This window comes from Clytia hemisphaerica, unplaced genomic scaffold (genome assembly GCF_902728285.1).
Source record: "Clytia hemisphaerica strain Z4C2 unplaced genomic scaffold, Clytia hemisphaerica genome assembly, whole genome shotgun sequence".
Taxonomy (NCBI): domain Eukaryota; kingdom Metazoa; phylum Cnidaria; class Hydrozoa; order Leptothecata; family Clytiidae; genus Clytia; species Clytia hemisphaerica.
Window position 1 is genome coordinate 57640 of NW_027104475.1, and position 21420 is coordinate 79059.

The 21420-nt window shown below is 34.5% G+C and overlaps 2 protein-coding genes across 2 annotated transcripts; one reads left to right on the forward strand and one right to left on the reverse strand.

Annotated features, from left to right (window-relative positions):
• The first annotated feature begins 3381 nt into the window (after nt 1-3381).
• On the forward strand, nt 3382-4440 carry LOC136821385 (probable H/ACA ribonucleoprotein complex subunit 1). The gene is made up of 3 exons (XM_067077622.1): nt 3382-3486; nt 3644-3735; nt 4134-4440. Exons 1-3 carry the CDS (start codon nt 3382-3384, stop codon nt 4438-4440), a joined length of 504 nt encoding a protein of 167 aa, XP_066933723.1.
• A 5992-nt stretch (nt 4441-10432) lies between these two features.
• On the reverse strand, nt 10433-11835 carry LOC136821409 (uncharacterized). The gene is made up of 2 exons (XM_067077642.1): nt 11495-11835; nt 10433-11135 (listed from the first exon to the last, which is right to left on the reverse strand). Exons 1-2 carry the CDS (start codon nt 11750-11752, stop codon nt 10608-10610), a joined length of 786 nt encoding a protein of 261 aa, XP_066933743.1. The 5' UTR covers nt 11753-11835; the 3' UTR covers nt 10433-10607.
• Between the last annotated feature and the right edge of the window lie 9585 nt (nt 11836-21420).

Genomic DNA, 21420 nt, shown 5'->3' on the forward strand with positions numbered 1-21420 from the left:
TGCAATAAGAAATATGCTGGCACAGTCAGCTGGCTTAAAAGTTAAAACAAGAACACTTAACACAATGACAAAAATTGCTGATATTTCCCAAGATTTGGTCACTCTTGAACCCCCCTGAAATTCCGGGCAAAAAAAAACAGTCAAGTCTGGTTTTATTTATCGTAGTCGTTTTTCAAAGAGTAAAAAGACAAATGTTTCTGTTCTTCCAGTCTTGAAAGGTAGGTTTGTCAAGAAAGAGCAACTGAAAAATAGGGCAGCAAGAGTTTGGGAGATAATCACAAATCTTGTTGGGTGTGAAGAGGACGAGGAAATTGAAAAGTTTCTTTCTAGATTGATTACTTAAAAAAAACAAATTTTATCAAAGCTGCCAAATTAAGTGGTTTGAATATTCAAAATAAAATGTCAGTTGCCCAGGCCACTGAAATGATGTCATTACTGCGTTTTTCATATAATAAAATGAGAGAGATGCGTGTAGTTTTAAAGAACACCAATATTGGCAATTTTATTCCCAGTGAAAAAACAATTCGTAAAAAACATTATGAAAGGATAGCTCACCTTAGTGACGATAAGGTTGATTTTGGCACTACAAGTTTTAAATTTGGCAAATTTGACGAGAATACTTTCAAGGATAGGCCATTTGTCAAAGTCAAAGAATTGATTCCGTTTATCTCTTCAGAATTTAATTTGATCAAAAACTTCCATGAAGACCCAAATTTTAATGACGAGGTGTGGATCCTTTTTGGGGGTGATAAAGGTGGGGGCTCTACAAAATTCCACTTTGAGATAATTAATGACCAGGCGTCTGGGTCCAGAGATGCTGTACACACATATTGTCTCTTTGAAGCTCCAGATAACCCTGAGAATATATCCAAAATGTTTACATATAGAAATGAAATCAGTGAAATGCAAAATCCAAATTTTAGATTGAATGGTAAAAAGGTGAAAAATTTTCTTGGGGGTGATTATGATTTTCTTAATAAATCCATAGGTCATCAAGGTTAGAGTTCAACTTTTCCTTCCCTAACTGATTTAGTGACCCTTGAACACTTGCGAACCCACGGGGGTACTCCTCACAGTCAAGAAACTTGCAATGTTGAAAAGAGAGGTGACAATGACTACATCCTCAATTTTTCCGAAAATTTGCAAGACGACAGAAATTCAAGTAACAGACGTAAAAATGGTCATGAGCACAATTCTGTAGTCGGTGCCATGATCTTTCCATTAGAATATATGAGTCATTTAGTTCCTGCAATATTACAAATTACACATTCACCTAGGAATAGTTTTAGAAATTTTTGAAACTCTGGAGTGTTCTGTCCTAGATGATGAAAACAAGCATCATGTAGCGTCTAAAAAAAAAGGGGAAGGCTAATCTGAAACGTGAGATAAAAAACCTTTCTAAGGACTTCGTTAAGATTCAAAAACAAATGATAACTGTATCCTCTTGCCTAATTGATCTGAAAAATTTCTCTCACAGATTTGATTTGGTTCAAGGCGACCCAACCCACAAAACCTTAGATCAACATGTAAAAAATTATACAAAAAAGAAAAAAGCTTTGCTTGTTAAAAAATGTGAATTGCTACTTTGTACTGCATCCCAATATGACAACAGAAGAGAATGGGCCCAATGTGATTTCTGCACCGGTTGGGGGCATATTTTTTGCGAGTGTCTTTGTGAGAAAGAAATGAACAAAAAAACTAAGTATCAATGTCTTGCCTGTAAAAAAATCAATACTCCTGAAATGAGAAAGAGTCATATTGAAGAAAAGAGAGTGTTGTTTCAAAACAAACTTACTCTTAGGTGCCAAATAAACGGCCCCCCCCCCCCGCGCTTGTTAATTTTTCGATTTTTTTCCAACCCCCCCCGGACGTTATTAAGACCCCCCCGTTTATTAATTTTTGAAAAAATTCCCAGCTCCCAAAAGGAAAGTTTCTTGTTTTACTCTAAAAAGCCTAAATTTAGTCCATTTTGACCCTTTTTAGGGTTTTTAAAAGTCCATTTTCCAACCGCCCCGGTAATTAGGTCACCCCCGTTTATTTGATTTGAAAATTTTTTCCAACCCCCCCCCCCCGTTTATTTGGCACCTAAGAGTAATGGTCTAGCCTCACAGGAGCAGGAAATTTTGAGCTAGTTAAATTCTAAAAAATTTCAAGAAGAGGAACTCATGGGACCCCTGCAACAAAAACTATTACAAGCATTAGATGAGTTACATGTTAAAAGGCAAGACTATCATGGCAATGTTTTTGTGGGAAACCACTGTAAAAAGATTTTAGCTGGCTATCAGGTACTGTGCAATGTATTTGATGAATATCCCACTCAAAAAGCTAAATTTGAAGAAATATTTTCGATTTTTGCCAAGCCTAGGAATCTTTTATTTGCCAAGAGATTTTTAACTGATGATGAAATTGAAAATGTTGTTTTTTGGTGTGAGGAATTTTGCAAAAGATATCCAGTTTTGTTTCCAGACAAAAACATAAAGCCTAAAATGCATTTCTATTCTTTTGATGTACCTAATTTCGTAAAACAGCACAAAACTTCAGGGCTTCTTAGTGAGGAAGAAGGTGAAAGTCTCCATGCTGCCTTCAACATGGAGAACCGCCAACTTGTAAGTGTAAGACAAGGAGGGCAAAGAATGCTTTTGAGTCTTAAATGACACTCTATTCAAATTCAGTGTGATAAAAAATTGCTTGTTCCTCCCAAACGTCTTTGTAAGTGCTCAGAACATGGGCATTCAGCCAAAAGAACTTTTTTGAAAAAAGGAGAGTCTCAGTGTGAAAATTGCACTCGAATTTCCCAAATTGATATGTTTTGAGACTAGAGATTCACTGAATCCTCTATTTGATACAAGAAACAGTGTGAAAATTATACAAGTCTGCTTCCTTGACTATTCTGTTACTACAAAATCCAATCATTTAATAATAGGACCATCAAATTTAATTGGAGTGATGGACTCGAGGTCCGCGTAGAGGGGCGGTATCTCACGATATTCACAGTATTATTTACTATGAAATTATATATGTCAATTGAGATTGACAAGAGATTTTTCTGTATATGAATTTCAGTCAAGCAGACTTCAACATATTCACTTAAATTTTTAAATTGATAGAGGATTTGAGTTTTTTCTCATGTTTTCTTAAAACAGCTCAAAAATTCCAAAATTTTATTATTCTACTCTGAAACAATTCATAATGTGAATTATTTCGCCATGATTTGAAAAAGCGAACAACGTAATTAAACGAATTAAATATAATCCTTGATACTCTCACCCGACCCTTGCCACCAGTTTTTCCAGCTGCTTACATTTGAGACATTCTTTCAACGAAACTTGACCCTTTATTTCTTTTGTCACCACTTTCCTAGCAATAATAAAATAATTAATCATGGCATCCAATAAACTTATACCATCTGGGCACACCATCGTAGATGAGCTGATTGGACTGGTACCGCCTGCCTCGCCAGCAGATTCAGATGCTACCAACCCTTATGTAAGTATCTATAACAAACAAATAAATGAATCTTCTCCAAATAGTCTTATTCATTGTATAAATAAGTCATGCATATCAGGTTGCTTTTGTCAGATATTTGTTGATACTTAATGTTGATAGTTAAACAATTCTTAAAACTTTATATCTTATTTTTAAGGCTGACCAGGAAGGTGTTACTGCAGAGATCGTAATCGATGAATTAGGGCCAGCAGCAGAGATAGAGCCAGAAGCAGTTATAGAGGAATTAGAGTTAGAAGCGATTAGATGAGATTAATTAATAATTAGAAGAAAGCAGTCAGCAGAAAATAGGATTTTTCGTTTCTTACTAATTTCTGCTGACGTCATCAGAATTTCGAAAAATCTTTTTTTTCAAATGAGCGACTTTAATCAGATACATCTTTGGTAAAAGTTTGAAGACAATTGGATAAACCATTCTTGAGAAATTCAATTTTTAGTTTTAATGACGTCATCGATTATTACGTAATAATCAGCTTTTGCGGTTTTTCGCGAACATCAGGTTAGAAACTACATCATAGTACCCTTCACGTTCAGTCATTTGTTTGGTCATTTTCCGTCGACTAATGCGATCTAAAAATTATGGTAATTTTCAGTTTTTGAGACATGCCATAACTTACCCGAGTAAATAGCAATAACAATAACAACAACAACATTAACGGCAACGTCTATGGAAATGGCAATGGCAATGTTAATATCGGGCGGGGAAGAGGTCGGGGTCGGGGACGTGGACGTGGACGTGGGCGTGGAGGAGTGGTTAGAGGGCATCCCTATGCCCGTGGAGGTCGTGGTGAATGGAATGTTGGGCGTGGTGGAAGGAATGTTGGGCGTGGTGGGTGGAATATTGGGCGTGGTGGGTTGGCTGGTCAAGGCGTGAATTTGGCTGGTCAACTCATTGAACTATTCAATCATATGCTACAGACCATCAATAATATATAGTTATTTTTTCTTCTAATTATCAAAATTTCTTGTTTGTTCTAATTTTTCTAATTACTTTTTTATGTTTAGAAAAAGGTTTCTAAATGAGCTTTCATGATATCTAAATAAACAGCTAATTTTTGGCCATTTCTTGGTGAATTTTAAATAACACTTTCCACATTCCATGTTTGATCTCCAGTGGATTTGTTCTGTATTTTTTAAACAAATAGTTAATTCATCATTTTTTTTAGTGTTTTTACGTTTGAAAAAGGTTTTCTAAACTGAGCAGTCTTGTTTGTTCTAATTTTAGGCGATCTCTGATGCATTTTCCTCCAGGTTTTTATCAAAATATAACTAAAAATAACACTTTTCGCAATACGTGTTTGATTTTCAGTGGAATCTTTTTTTCATTTTATTTTTTTTTCTAATAAAAGTGAAAATAGTTTATACATTATTTTTTAGTGTTTTTAGAGAAAAAAAAGTAATATTTATAACTTTTTGTGTTTTAAATTTACGATAGTTGGAAGGGAGCGTTGAAGTTATTGCATTCTTACATCTTTGTGATACTAGTTAGTGGTTTATAGTTTTCGTCTCGATTGTTTAATTTTCCAATTGTGAAGTTTTTATATGATGCACACATAATTGGTTTTTCAAAGCAATGTAATAAAACTTTTTGTCTGAATAGTTAACGATCAATCCAATGACAAAAATTCTTGTAAAATGTTCATTGTGACGTGACCCTGATTTTCTAGTTTTAGGCTCTTGCATTTTTGGTTGTTATATTATATATATTTTTTCTATATAGAAGTAAAAAAGGAATGTATGAACAATCTATGGGTGGGTTCGGCTTTGATATCGATTCGATCGATCAAATGGTTATGTTAATTGCTTGGATTCCACTTCGAAAAATGTAGGAATTCTTCTACTTTCTTGATTTCAGAAATGATGACGTGATATAAGTGCTTGTTTTATCATTTTGGTTAGCTTTTTAGCGAGCGTCCCCTATCATCAAAACTCAATAATGTTCTGGTTTCTGGAATATCGTATTGTTTTAGAATAACTTACTCTTTCCTTTTTCCTTTTTTATGATTACAGATCACCGCATTTGCTTCAAATCAGATGTTTCTGTTGCTGTAGAAGTAATATTTTGAGCTGACCTTTCCTGAGTAATCGACTCAATCAAAATTGTCTTTCATGGTTAAATTCCTTTCACAAATGATGAATCATTGTGTCAACTCCTTCGCTTCGACTTCGACCAGGACAGCTCTGAGTGGACAATATACAAACATTTTCTGGAATATGCCATTGATCTATCAGTCCATCTGTTTTTGTTCTTTTGTCTCGTGTAGATTTTAGTTTTATATGGAAACCTGTTTGTAACCAGTCATTCTTTATCAAATTTTAATACACAGCATTTTTGATTTTATTCATTTCGATGTAAATGTGAAAAATACTTGTTAACAAATCAAAGTATAACCTTGGTATTTTAATGATAATAAGCAGTTGATGAAATGTTACCTTTTTTTAATATTGGGAAAAGTCGAGAAGTAACAAGAAATTACTGGCCAAAATGTTACATGGTTTTTTATTAAGCATTAATTAAAAATCATTTAATTTTGCTAAGCATAATGAGTCTAACAAAATTTTACCCCATAAAATAAGGTGTATCCATCGACGTTCTACTATTCGATAAGCTCCCATTTTCGATCAAATTGAAAGTCGCTGTCAAAATTCCTTAAGAAACTCATTAACGACACTGTAATATTCGACATTCTATTATTTGATAAGCTCCTGTTTTCGATGGAAATTTAAAGTCCCTTGAAGGTTTTTCGCTCTATTATTCCATTTCTTTATGATTTCTTTATTCTCCGGTACCTACTAAGCGTCCCTCCCGCTAATTAATTTTTCGGTGCTGGGAGTGTGCGGACGAAATTTACTTTAATATTTGAGATTGGGGAAAATTTGACAGGATTTCCACGATAATCAACTCTCCCGAGTTTTCCTATTCGGGTCTTTGACAAGCATCGTATCCTACATCCTAGGACTAACATGAACCTTTTCGAATGTGTAATATTTAAGATGGGGGGAAATTTGACGGGATTTCCACGATAATCAACTCTCCCAAGTTTTCCTATTCGGGTCTTTGACAGGCATCGTATCCTACATCCTACCTTTTCGAAATTGTAATTTTTGTGATTGGGGGAAATTTGACGGGATTTCCAAATGCTGGGATCAATTAAGGGATTCACCATTCTCTACTTCTTAGGTTATGGTATACTCAAGAAATGCTAGACCATCGAGAAAGTTTTGGGGAAAAATTACGAGAATACAAGCTCTCAGCGCTCGCAGAAAAGATATGGAAAAAAACTGAAAGTATTTGATCGGGTCGCAGAAACCTCCTTGGATTTCAGGGAGCAATTGGAAATGATATGCAGCATTTCAATTTTTACAAATGGCTTTGGACTATTGACGATCATAAGGGTTGTTTTTTTCACCTTCCAAAGTCTCTCTAAGGGTTACAAAAATCAGAAAAAAAGTGGTTTCTCCAAGGGTTAAAAAATTCACGATTTTTAGGAACATTTTTTGAAGTAGTTTCTCTAAGTTAGGTGGGAAAATCATGATTTTGAGAGAGAAAATACAAAAAAGTCTCTAAGGGTAGGAATTTTTTTGAATATCAGAGAAAAATTTTCAAAAAAGTCTCTCGAAGGGTCACATTTTCACTAAAATTTGTCTCTCTAAGGGTTGGTTTTCGGAGGTCCAGTCCGCACGACCCCTTATTCACCAACCCTAGTGAAAAATTAGTCTACTGCCCAAATTATACTTAAAACATATGCTTTCAACTCTTGCTAGTTTTGACCAGTTTGATGGCGATATAAATTACCTATGGTGAAAGAAAAAATACATACATTTAGAACGTCATTTCGAAACAAATAAAACATAATGACGTCACAATATTCATGACGCGCGCGACATGTTTTGAGGAAACCCCAAAAAGTCTGTGGTCATGCGCTGTTTTATTTTAGTAAGTTTGACCATTATTTTGTTTTCTTTTTTTCGCGAATTTCTGTTCAGAGCCAAAATATGGTTTGTATGGGATCGAGCTCGGTACAGTTTTTTTACTGTTTTGGATTAGTTTTTTTAAAAACTTTTTACATTACCGATAAAAGTCTCTAGAAATATATTGTTGTATGTATTAGTTTATATTTTGCTCACACTGTAGTGCTTTACAGTCATTTGCTTTTTTATTTCTTCACACTACTTTACTGTAACATAAGGGCCCTTTAGCATTCGTATTTGACAAAATTAGTTCCCGCCAAAATTAAACATTTTGCCCACTCGCCAAAATAAGTTCCCGCCAAAATTAATTTTTTTGTTATTATTGCTAAAATGACACCTGAAACTCATCAAAATTGCTTAAAATAAGGCAAAATAAAACAGATTTACGCCGTCATTCGCCAAAGTTATTTCCCGCCAAAATTAAATTTCGTCTTGAATATTGTTCTGGCCTATCAAGTTTGAAGATGTGGTTTGTGAGATAGCAAGGGCAGATTCATTGATGATAAGGGCATTTTTAAGTGACGAAACTTCAGTGTCTAGAGAGTCAACTTTGTCGGAAAGAAGTTCTACCTTTGTTTGGAGCATGGAGATTATTGCTCTGATTTCTCTTGGATTGTTAGTTGATACCACAATGGGTGACATTAGTGCTGATGAATCAGGAGAGAGATCAGGTACCAGTAAACTATTTGTGCTTTCAGGAGTCTTTAGTTTTGAAGAGGATCGAATGTTTTTTGTTGAGTTTGTTTGGATGTGCTTTCTCCAACCATGTTGAACTTTATGATAAGATTATCTGGAGAAATAATAAGCAGGATGTTGGTAAATCAATATTGATGATTGATTGTTAAGATTGAACCAGATTGGATGGCATAGCTGTCAACTTTCCCTCATTGCGCGGGAGAATTCCGCATTTTAAAGGTGTCTCCCGCATTTTTGAGCGTCTCCCGCATCTCCCGCATTTTAGCTGATATCTCTCGCATCAGATTTATCTCCCCAATGCTAGAGAGTACCCAACGTCATTTTTTTTTAAATCCGAATCGGAAAAAAATGCCAGGGCGAGAATTAACCTCGCTCGCTCGCCGCGCGTGAAAACACAGAATTGCTCCACAACAGGGTTTATAAGTTATCCAAATAACTATAACATACGCGAGTCTTATGAAATCAATGACGTAATGTTTTGTACGGAAGCACCCGGAACAGCCCGAACATTTCTCTCACTGGGCGAAATTAGAGCTTTCCATTTTGGAAAGATGTTGGAATGTTCATCTTTAACATCTTTCCTCAGTTAGAGAAAGACCATTTTTACAATTTTGTGGAAATTTGTTGAAAGATCTCATTTCTTTATATTTCCAATTTTGGAAATTTCATCTTAACTATCTTTCCAAAAGTTTGAAAGATGATATTTCTGTGATCGTGGAAACTTGTTGAAAGGCGGTCTTTCCTCACTTTTCCAATTTTCAAAACTATGACTTTTACTAAATTTCCTAATTTTAGGAAAAGTGAAAATTCCAATCTATGGAAAGTTGTTAAAAGTAGACTTTTTCCAATTTTCCAATTTTCGAAAATATGACTTTTACTAAATTTCCTAATTTTAGGAAGAATGAGATTTCCAATGTATGGAAATTTGTTAAAAGATGATTTTTTCCATCTTTACAATTTTCAAAAATATGACTATTACTAACTTTCCTAATTTTAGGAAGAAGAGTGGAAAAAAGTTGTTTTCTTCACTTTCAAATTTTCAAAAATATGACTTTCACTAGTTTTCGAACATTTGAAATACGAATTATTCCCTATTTATAGTGGAAATCAGTCAAATGGTATTTTTTTGACGATTTCTACTTTCAAATCTAAAATTTCCCATTAAAGAAAAGTCGGACATTGTATTATATCACCCTTTTTAGGAATCCCATTATAATATTATAATTATTCAGTTTAAAGCCAAGGAACTTATTTAGCCTTCAGAAATTTCAGAATCTTAATGAGAGAGCTAAATCTGGTGAATAATAAATTATGGTAAAGAAATAGGTTAAGTGAGTAGCTTGCTGTCGTAGTAGTACGTCTTTCCGAAATTATAAAGCTAAAATATATGTTATTTACAGTTCAACGATCATGCAAGTACTTCTCCTCGATTGGAGTACGTTCAAGAGAACGAGAGGATTGCCATGGCTGTCAGTTATACGAAATCTTTCATTGCCTTGTTTTTTTTTTCGTCAGTTAACTTTTTTTTATTTTTTCAAACGCGGAATGATGGATGGACGGAAGCTCAACAAAAAAAGTGATTAGCTAATATGTGAAGTTCCATTCGAGACATAACATCATAACAAGTTCAAGCAAAACTATTGTGTGTAACCAATACATGGCTGTCATAAAAACCAATTCATAAATCCTACCATAGTACTAGGTTCTATGTCCCAATCGAGGAGCAAATCAACACTTATAAAAGAGAGAATCGTCTAGGCATATATACATCGTTCGAAAGCGAAAAAACATTGAAAATTTTCAAAGAAATCCTATAGTGGGGCACTGCAAGACAACAAACAAATAGATTTATCATCCCAGCTGGCACACGACGTTGTTCAAACGTTCAAATAACGCTCTTAACGTTTATTTAACGTTATTTGAACGTTGAAACAACGGTTTGTGCCAGCTGTGATGGAAGTAAAATGTTTTTTTGAAGGGTTACATTTGTAACGAAGTCACTTTCGCTTTTACGGACACAAAGAAAAAATAAAATATTTTTCATAAGCATATACTTTTGGGAATCATTGGGAAAAGATTGCAAATCATCCGATAACAATAGATGTCATTTGAATTTGAGAGAAAATCGAATTATGCTTGAATTTCAATATCTATTAAGATTTCGAAGTATTATATACCGTATTTTTTTAGATTTCGAAAAAGTTTCTTACGAGCATAAGTAAACTTTCACGAATCGCCATGTAAACCTATTTTAGAGATATTTACGCCAAAAAAGGGCAAAAGTTTCTGTTTGAGAAAGTTTCTACAATTAATGTACATAAAAGTATTTTACTCTTGCAGAAGTAAAGCTCCGAGACGTACATCATATTTAAAAAATCAATCTCTATCGTAGAGCAAGTTTAATCAACAACAAAAGAAAGGCTTTTTACGGTTTATCAAATACTTAAATGTCTAATCCTCGGAACGACTACAATCATTTCATTACAATCCATCTCAGTTCTGGCGAAAACGTATTTACTAAAAATACGCTGAACAGGAAGGAACGAAGCACTTCCAGACGGCTCATAGAGACGATCGCGGAAAATCATTATCGGTTTGCCGTATATAACATTCCCATCGTAATTTTCAGAGCGTAAAAACCAATCCACGCGAGCAAGAACATGTTCTGTATAGACACCGTTGAGTACAACTGAATGCTTGATGAAGTAAATGATCTTCCCTGGCCGTGGGGAATGGTACATTGTTTCAAACGGTTCAACTTTTCCGGCTTCACCACACCAATAAGCAACAATGTTTGACGATCGTACGCTTCTTGACGTTTCAGCACCATATAAAACGTCGTCACAGACTACTTCTGTAGTTTTCCAGGACGCAATCGGAACGACTATGTCCTTGCCGGGATATAAAGCCTCGTACATCAATTTCAAACATTTCGATTCCCGTTGGGTTAATTCGTAAATTTGCTGTAAAAAGAAAGTAACAAGACAATAGTGTAACTGTAGAATAAAGAGTACGCGAACGAGATAAACAAAAAGCAGAATCTTTATTGGTTTGACTTGAGATCTTATTTTGCAAATCATCGCTATTTTCCGAAAGGTGAATGTTTTGTCATGAAATCACAAAATTTAAACGAAGTCTTTTAAGGGTGGTAGATTCCCTCCCCCTTGAGGCAACAGAGGCCAAATAAGCTTGAGTAATTGGTTAAACTGGGGTCAAATATCTTGGTTTATGAAAACGAAAATCGTCTATTATGTTACTGAAGAGCTTAACAAAGTTTGATCAATTCTGTCCAATGAAACCCTATGTAAAGATCGTGAATTACCTGTTTCCTTTTCATTACGACGAAAGAAAGATCAGACCAAGTCAAGGCTCTGTAATCGGTCTTTTTCGAAGACATCAATAACATTTCGACGTTGATGTCATGAACACCAAGGGCACCTCTTTGCTGGGTGTTTAAACCACTGAAAAGGGGAAGAAAGTCATCATGTAAGGCTTCCGGAAATGGTATGTTCTGCGCCTGAAGATCGCGGTCAAATCGTCTCATAAGCTGCATCTCGATGGTTTTGTTGTTTCTAGGCATTCTCTCTAGCAACCCATTGAAACGTTCGAAACTGAACAGCCAGAAACCGTACACTGGGCCATATGCCTTGATACAATCCACCAAATGGCAATGGAGGTGCATGTTTGGCGTTACTGCATCGCTGCCATATAGATTCTCAAAAGACTTGCAAAATCTTAATAAATATTTGTCCATTACAGTCAAATCACCTACCGTGATAGCTTGATTGCAAATGTAAAGGCATGCAATGACGAAATTTTTCCAACATTTTAAATGCTCATCAGGAACGATATCCTTCAAGGCATAGAGCGAAAATAACAGTGTCCAGTTTTTTAGTTCATCAGCGGTAAATGATGCAAAGGAAAAATCATCGAACTTCCCTGGAATCTTCCCAACGTCATTCGAACACTCTATATCGTTTATGCGTTGTTGAATTAGATGGACATTTCGCTTCGTGATAAAGCCAGCATCTTTCCATACATGTATCATCCGCTTGGCCGTACCCAAGAAAAGGTTGTGCATAGGGTCGATAATAGTCATTAAAATAAAGTCATAATAAGGCAGTTTTGAGAGGATGGAATATTTAGTACCATATTCTGTTTCAAGTCTTCCCCGTTCTGCTTTTGTTCCAGCATTGAAAATTTCGGACATCTGATTGCGATGTTCAAGATCAGTGCGTGCTGTCCAATCATCAGTGTCAAATCCACCGTAATCCTTTCCTTCTGCTATGCTTCCTGGGAAGAATTTGTTGCATTTGTTGCATCCTTTGTTTGCATTGTGAGCTGAAAGAAAATACAGAGTAAGTTTCAAGACAATAATCACGTAGCTAAAAATATTGAAGTGGAATGCATGTGTGACCATTCATACATATTCGAATATAGGTGAGCTATTTAAATATTTGTTGAAGATTCACTGATGTAAAATATTATATATAGAAATATTTTTCATGATATATCCCAAACACAGTATTTTTTAGACGGGTACAAAGTCGCAATCTAATTTAAAGTGAAAACCTTGTGGTTCTAACTTGAAAGAAAAATGGTTGAGTAAGTAGAGGCACCCAGTTAAAGTTCCTGAATAAAAGTCTTTGAGCGAAACGCACTATAATATTTTTAAATACCTTTGAATCCACACAGTTTTCTTGAAGCGGGAATATCGCAGCCAATACATAGAACGGCAGCTTTAACATTTTGTATGATACCATTGTGTAATTCAACTTGATATCCATCATTCCAGGCCAGTAATAGTTCATCTACTAACGGACTTAAAAAGGTGTTGATAGGTGGTTCCTTTGCCATATTTTGGATCAATCCGTGCAATATGATGTTCTCTTTCTTGAATCTAAAATTTAGAATGTAAAGGTTAATTGGGTATGCTTAAACGGGCTACCATTTTTCATGTAAAATATATTGTCCTATTTATTTAGTAAAAGAACTTAAAATAGAAAGGAGCTCATAAAACAAATTAGCTAGTAAAGAAGTCAAACAAATGTTAATGAAAATTTTAGACCACCCAAAACTAGGGCAACTTGAAAACATGTAGTATCAAGTCAGGGGAGGATATTGTCCATCTTATTTACAAAGAAACAATAGTGCCATTAAAGAGACTGCCCCATACCCAAAGTTAAAATTTTGACAAGTATCTTCAAAGAGTGGAAGTTTCAAATCTTTAAACGGGACGCAAACGCCCTCTAATAACATTGTGCACATGACTAAATAATAGTTAAATCTTAAAATATTGTCTTACAAAATCTATAGTTATATAATGACTTTCATCTTGAGATTGGGGATGACGTTAAGCCACTTTTCATACAGAGGATAATTTAATATTAATACGCAAAAAGCCAATCCCACAAGCACAATTAAAGTGCAAAATTTTTGATTTAGAAAAACATTTTCCTAAGAATTTCTGATAAATGACAGAAATGAATACCTTATACTCCTTGGGAGATTCATAACAACTGAATAGATAGCACCAATACTGTATGTCCTAACATTTTTGTATGGGCAAAACCAATCACAATTGAGCATGATCCCAATATTTCCAGGATGGTTTAAAAAATCCATTTTTTTCGGGTCTGAGAAGTCCTTCCAAACTTGACCATCATAAATATCTGACATAATTCCTGGATGGACTTTGCGGGTCATCCAAGATTGGCACAATTGCCAAAAGTTTTGTCGCTTGAACAAATACTTCAGTGTTGTTGACAAAGGCTTATAGCAATAGGTCTTATAAGGTATAAGGGATGTCCTATTTCCTACTCTGACTGTTTCTAATAGTTCCTGTCCACATTGTCTTCTCAGGCGTGGGAGATCATGGTTTGGAAATTCTATGTGGGAACATCTTTTCGATATTTCTTGTCCTCGAATTCGGGTGACTGATTGTTCCATTTCATATAAGGTGTGACATTTGATACAGACAACAAATTTTTTAAAGCGTTCACATGCGTTGAAAAATTTGTGGTATAGATAAAGACTGCTTGGAAATGCAAGAAGAATGACATCACTAAGTCCACATTGCTGGACTAGGATTGTTAATAATCCATGAATGAACTTTAATAAACATTCCAGAGCACCGTCTGTGATATTGAAATGATATTGCCACAAGGCCAAAAAAAGACAAATCCAACGTGCGATACTCATAGCTGGTGGCTCTTGTTCTGGCTCATTCATTTCTAAGGGTTCGTCATTCTCTTGAACATGTTCATCAATAGTGATATTGTTTGTATAACGCTGTGAAATCATTTCTAAGATTTCATCATCTAAGTCCTCTGGATCCCATTCCTCTGGGCTCAGTTCTTCTTCAAAATGAGAATTCGATGTATCTCCTACATTACTGTATTCAAGAGGTTCATCATTTGCAGGAGCAGGCTGTTGATTGTCATTTTCAGGAACTGGTATATTTGCTGGATCACTTTCAAGACACTCATCAAAATCAGAAGACTGTTCACATTGGTTCATATGCTTCCGGAATGATTTGTTTGAAACTATGTTGTTGCAGGTAGGGCATTTCCGCATACTGAAAGGTAAAAAAGAAAAAAATATTCAAGCAAATAAAACAATTAAGAGCCATTTTTTTTAAGAGTCTTCAGGGTGTGATACCTCATCCTCTTGGATTTTGATGAAATTTAGACCAAATGATCCATCACACAAGAAAATAAGACCCTGAAAATTTCACCTTGATATCTCAAGTAGTTTTGGAATCTGGAATCAATTTTGAATACTTATAGAGCGTATGGCAGTGATCACTCCATGCTTTCACGTGAAAGGGAAAAGACTGTGAAATGTATGGAACGTAAATCGGATGCAATCTCAAGAACATAACTCCAGAATGAATTGATTGCTGTCGGTACAAAGAGACCCCGTTGCAGTGTTGGCCCCACTAGTAGCTACACAATTGAAGATTTGGATGGGTGTTTGGAGAAGGTTTTTTGCAACTATTTTCAATCTGTATTTAAAGTTCTTGAAAATATTGAAGATTCAAAAAAACTGAACTACTTTTTAGATAACATTATTTTGTATGAAATCTTTATGAAAACGAGTTCAATAATTTCTGTTATAATTGCCAACCTTATAATAACCCTTCTAGCTTGGACCAATACTTTATTTTGATAAAGTTTTTAACAATCAAATGCAGGTCATTTCTGTTACTTGATATTCATTTTTACTGATCAGTCAGCATTTCCTTTACTTTCCAGGTTCGGGGATTGAAGAGAAATAATGAATTGGTTATCTTTGATAAGCTTGCCAGGAAGCACAAACTCAAAAACAAAAAAAGGTTTGTCCACATTTTTAATATTTTTGGACCCTATTTTTTAACCCATGTCCGTCCGTTCGTCCGTTCGTCCGTTCGTCCGTCCGTCTGTTACCAGCTTTTCTCAGGATTGGCTCATTAGTTTTTTCTGTTTTTTTGCACAATGATGCAAAATGGCAATGCCCAGAACGTGACGGAGCCCGATTTTTGAGAAAAAATTTATTTTGTATTTTGGGGAAATTCCCTTTAACCAAATAAGAAAATATAGCTTTTGTCAATGTTGACTCATAATTTTTTTCTGATTTTTTGCACAATGATGCAAAATGACAGTGCCCAAAATGTGACGGAGCCAGATTTTTAAGGAAATTTTTTTTGGGCAAATTTGGGCCAAAAACTGCCTAAAAATAGGGTTTTTTGGACTTTGTGCAAAATCCTGTCATTACTTTTTTCCGAATTTTTGTACAAAGATGGAGGGCAAGATTCTCTAAAGAATGGCTGAAGTGTTTTTTCCTGGAAAATTCTTATTCGCCTTAAAAGACGGATTTTCGTATTTTGGGGAAATTCCCTTTAACCAAATAAGAAAATATAGCTTTTCTCAATGTTGTCTCATAATTTTTTTCTGATTTTTGGCACAATGATGCAAAATGACAGTGCCCAAAATGTGACGGAGCCAGATTTTTAAGGAAAATTTTTTTGAGCAAATTTGGGCCAAAAACAGCTTAAAAGGTTTTTTGGGTCTGAATGGTTTAAGTGATTTTCGTATTTGGGGACATTCCTTTTTACCATTTTACATTATTCAACACACAAGCTTTATTTTTCCATTCTGAATTTGTGTACAATTATTGTCACTTTTTTCTTATTTTCATCTGATGTTAATCATTAGGTAGGTCCATTCAGCATCTTGCTTGTTTTAGTTCCTTTATGTACTATTATGAAAACGTGAAGTATTTCCATAGAAGTGATTTAAGTATCAATTTTTTTGGGTTCCCTTGAAATTTTGTGTTTTCCGTGCTTTGTGAATTTAAGTTTATCATGATTCAAAAGTTTTTTTTTGGATAGAATATTATTGCCCTTGTAAACTCGTAGTGTGTATGATAAATTGTCTTATGCTTTCTTTGTAGGTATTGTTCCTGACAATTGTGGTCAAGTCCTCAAGAAAATGATGACAGAAAATGACATCGATCCCAATGATTTGAAAACTAATTGCAATGGGCCAAGAACTAGGAAGAAGTATAAACGGTATAAACACAACTTTGCTGAAATTTCTTTCTTTTTATTGTTGTCCATGTTATAGAGGGAACATTTTCTCAAGATGGGGGGAAGAAGGGAAACTTGATTTAACTTCCTATTTTTCTTCATTACAACACTTTGATTGTTTTGATTAAAATCATGAACGATTATTGAAATGAAAGTAAGCAGGGATTTTTTCATATTTATTTTTTTATAGTGTTTATCGAGAAGTCACTGTACCTGTTGAGCCAAACAAACGAAAGATAAAAGAAAAATTGGATGAAGAAATCGATCAGGTATGCCATCTCATTTTTAAAAGTTATCTGATATTCCGATGGTGTATTGGCGGCCGCCCACGCTAAAGCTCTGAAGGAGCATCACCATCGGAGACCAGATGTTAAAATTTTCCCGACCTTCAGAGCTTTAGCGTGTCGGAAGAAAATTTCTACATCGAGAATCAGATAATTTTAAAAGTTTTCTTATAACTCTTGAGCAAATTTAAGTTAGCTTTTCCAATAGTGAAAAAGTTTAGCTTTATAACATTTTTTTCACTATCCAATCCACAACCTCGTCCCCGTGTATTCCAGGCTTTATTTACGTTACTGATTGACGCCAGAGAATACCCTGGCGTTTTGTTTTTGAATTACGCAATCTTTCGCGTTCGAAAACCAGCCAATGCCAGGGTATTATCTAGCGCTATCAGTAAGAATCAAAAAGCTGATAATACGCAGGGAACGAGGTTGTCCAATCCAAACTTTTTTTTGAAACGCCCAGTAGTATAAAAATCAAAACTTCAAACTGTATTTTTCTCGTCCGCTTGAAGTTACCTTTACCGGTCTCACTTTTACAGTTAAAATGTATTCCATTTTTTAAGTTGGCTCTTTTCGCTACTATGTGGAAACCACTTTCAAGGGAATCAGTCTATTGCACTGACATGGTTTCCATAATCAACTTTCCATCTTAAATTAGTATTGTGTGACATTAATGATTTTTTTGTTTATAATTTTTCAGGTTAAGTATTCGTACGGCGAGAGTATCATTCCCCAGGAATTCAAGAAGCTGGCTGTTATCGAGGATGATGATGGAAATAAAGAAATTGTTGAGACAACGTTTGAGATTTCAGGTAATTCCTTTGGCTAAGTTCATGAAGAATTCCGCAAATTGTAAAGTACTTTAAAAGTCTTTTTACAATTCTTTTTCTTCTTACTTTAATCGCGAAATTAAGGGCTCTGACCAGAGTTGAAACATCACACAAGATAAAACTTCTAGTTTCGGTTCCTTGACACACAAACAAAAAATTTAAAGCAAAATCTACACAAACCGTAAATAAATTCATTCAGTTTCTTTAGATTTGAGTAATGGAATCACATTTTACAAGGCACTTTGACGGCACACGATTGAAGCATGATTTAAAATAGACCAGCAACTTTATTTTTCGTTTCCATCTGGTAAGCATAGCAAAGAACGAAGTAAAAGTTAATAGAAAAGACAAGACACGCAACACACTCATGTGAATACTTAAGTAGATGGCATTTTTTGCAAGTAAAGAAAATTAAGAAATTTTCTTGTATTTATCAGAAAGTTTGCATAACAAAATGTCATTCTTTCAGTTAATATGTAACTAAACAAAAAAACTTTAAAAAGAATTCAGCTTTAAACATATATTAGTTCGTACAGTATTTTTTCTTTTATTAGGGCCCATGAGAATTTTTTTGTTGTCCACGTCTTTTCTGGCGAACCCACATAAAATATTTTCTGGAGACACAAAATTTTTTTGGGACGGGGACGCACAAAATCTTTTTAGGAACCAACGTAGGCACAGGACGCACAAAATCTGCAAACGTGTAATTGATGTAAATTATCATCAAACATGCAATTGATGGACATCGAACCTAATCGATGAACATCAAGTATAATTGATAAGTGTTTTGGAGAAAGCGACGGACTTTTGAACTTATTACTCCACATATTACTTTCCCTCAGCCAGTAAAGAGGTGATAAATTATTTGTCTTAAAGGGGATGCAGCCCAAATTTTTGTCACACATTTTTTGTTACATTTAGAAAATTTAGAACAAGACAATCAAAACGAGCTATATTATTGAAAGTTTTTTCTCAATGCGTAATAATAGACGTTTTAAAATTTCCCTTCTTTTTAAATCTGTGACGTAACAATAGTGCTTCTCTACTTTTTAAACAACATTTGTTAAACAAAATTTTTCGTAAAAAGAGAGGGATTTTATAATTATTAAACAGGAAATTCAATCTGCTTTTTTCCCTTCAAAAAATTTTTATCTGTTCATTAGTTTTATCCAGTTTATCTATACTAGGCTGAAATATGATCTGTTCTGAGTATAGAATTAGTGCCTTGGAAAATATCGGATCTCTGTTCTAAAAATCGCTGGCGAAAAGGACAGATATCTGTGAGTTATTTGGAAAAATTTGTTATTAAAAGAAAGAGAAGGGGAAACAGAAATGCAATATCTACGTCACAAATTTACTCTCCTTCGTTTATTTTCTCCATCGTGGAGTCAAAACAATAAAAATAAAAATTTGAATAAATCGGCCGAAATAAAAGATTTTTTATCCCTTCTTATTTATCTTCTCTAAAATAATGGTAAAAATGATATCCCAAAGCTGACGTCCCCTTAAAGTAATAATTATGGACTAATTAGCTATTCAAAAGACGGTTGCATTCAATCAATTATTACCAATTAATAATCAATGGATGTTTTTTATTGATTATCAATTGATACCATCGATACTTTAAGGTAATTGATATTGATCAATAGTTCATCGATAGACAATCATAAATAATCAATGTTAGTCGACATATAATCTATATAATCGACATTAATCGATTGCTCATTGATATCCATTGTGATCTAATCAAATCTCTATCACAATTTTTTTAACCTCAAATATAGCTATCGATTATAGATTTTATGTTTGATATCTGTTCGATCGATTAGTTGTATCAATTTTATCGATTACGACTGTGTGGACATCATCAAAATTGATGGATGTCATCAAGCTTAATCAATGAAAATTGAACGTAATCGATGGACATCATCAGGCGTAATCGCTGGACGTCATCAAATGTAATTGATGAACAGTAATCGATGGACATCATCAAGCATATTTAATGGACATCATACGTAAGGCAAGGGGAGCTAATGAACATGTTTGAAGTCTCAACCACCCACATGAAAATGTGTTCTTAAAATAAATTATTTTTTCTTTTTTTCAATGCCAGTCTATCCAAAGGCAATTCAAATTTTAAATGGGTACGGTTCTTACACCGCTATAAAATCCTGCTTTCAGTTTCAGTGCACTCCCAGAAAAAAGCATGGTTGGTACATTGGTACATTTTATTAACTATATTTTAACTGCATTTATCAACTGTCAAAGGTTAAATCAAGAATTTTTTGAAGTATGAGGGTAAACCAGTTCATTTTATCCCCTTTGCCTTATCGTTAAACATCAAATATTATCTACAGTCTCAAACTTTGCATGAACAAGAACAATGAAACAGCTTTAGTCTGTAGAGGTAGCATAGAGTTATTTACCTGAGGTAAGCAAGGAAAAGCTTTCGGCCGAAGGGTAAAGACAGTTGATATTTTTTCAAAGTCGAACAGGCGAAAAAAAAAAATGATTTATGATTGAAATTACCCTTGAACTAAACAAAAATCCAGAAAATTATTTCAACCAACCTTTTTATTTATCATCCAGTAAGTACTTTGATGCAGTTTTCCAGTTCATTTTTCACAGATTGCAAAGATATCAAAGGCTTTTTGATGACATATTTTGTGTTAAAATTCAGCCAGCCCCCATTTTCTTCACCAACTTCAAGATTTTGAAGGTTATACAATTTACTGACCACGCAGAAAATTCACCAATTTCGGCCGGATAGTCGGCCCGGTCCTAAGTGCCGTAGGCTAATGAAAATAAATATAACGGGTGCAATGGAAGACGGACGGGTTGAATGCGCTGAATACACAAACCCGGAAATCTTGAAAAATGACCGCGCATTATGACTGCCAAGAAGCTCTATCTGATGGCACAATCAGTTTTAGCTAAATGAGAACTTCAAAAATCGACTTTCTAAGGACCCCCAGGCTAAAATGACCCTAGATAGATAGATAGATAGATAGATATTTACCGGAGTTTAAGACTCCTAAGCAATATTTACATTCTCTAATTATAAACAGATAAAAACACTGATATATATAAATAATTTCCTTTTTATGAATGTTACACAGTTTAATGAAGACTATGAATAAAATCCTTTTTTATAGGAAAAAAAAGATATGTTTCTAATTTTTTGGTATACTAATGCGTTTACTTTGACTAATTAAAAGCAAACAGAAGAGGTCTTATTTTATGATTGGACAAGAACTTTGGGTTTAATACGGAAGGTGAGCCCAAGAAATAGTAATAGTAAATAGTAACTGAATACTAGAATGCCCAGGGGACCTTGGAAATAAGACGCTTAATTGTAGATGGCGATGATGATTTTGCTAAAAAGCCCTAGGAAAATGAAGGTTTTAGCGATTTTTCAGGAAAATTTCATAGATTTGGGGTTGTTATAAAATGATATTAAGTGTAAAAATTTTGAAAAAATGCAAAACGACCCCCCCCCACTACAAAAGTACAAAAGAGTACCCAAATGGAACAATGCGAATGCGAATTTCAGGGTTTTCGGTGA

What these genes read in the sequence shown, in the direction of transcription:
- LOC136821385 (XM_067077622.1), top strand. Translation starts at nt 3,382, where the DNA reads ATGGCATCCAATAAACTTATACCATCTGGGCACACCATCGTAGATGAG. An exon ending in CAGATGCTACCAACCCTTAT is followed by an intron (nt 3,487 to 3,643) that starts GTAAGTATCTAT and finishes CTTATTTTTAAG; the next exon opens with GCTGACCAGGAAGGTGTTAC. An exon ending in GCAGTTATAGAGGAATTAGA is followed by an intron (nt 3,736 to 4,133) that starts GTTAGAAGCGAT and finishes CCGAGTAAATAG; the next exon opens with CAATAACAATAACAACAACA.
- LOC136821409 (XM_067077642.1), bottom strand. Translation starts at nt 11,752, where the DNA reads ATGCCTAGAAACAACAAAACCATCGAGATGCAGCTTATGAGACGATTT. An exon ending in TCGTAATGAAAAGGAAACAG is followed by an intron (nt 11,136 to 11,494) that starts GTAATTCACGAT and finishes TTCTTTTTACAG; the next exon opens with CAAATTTACGAATTAACCCA.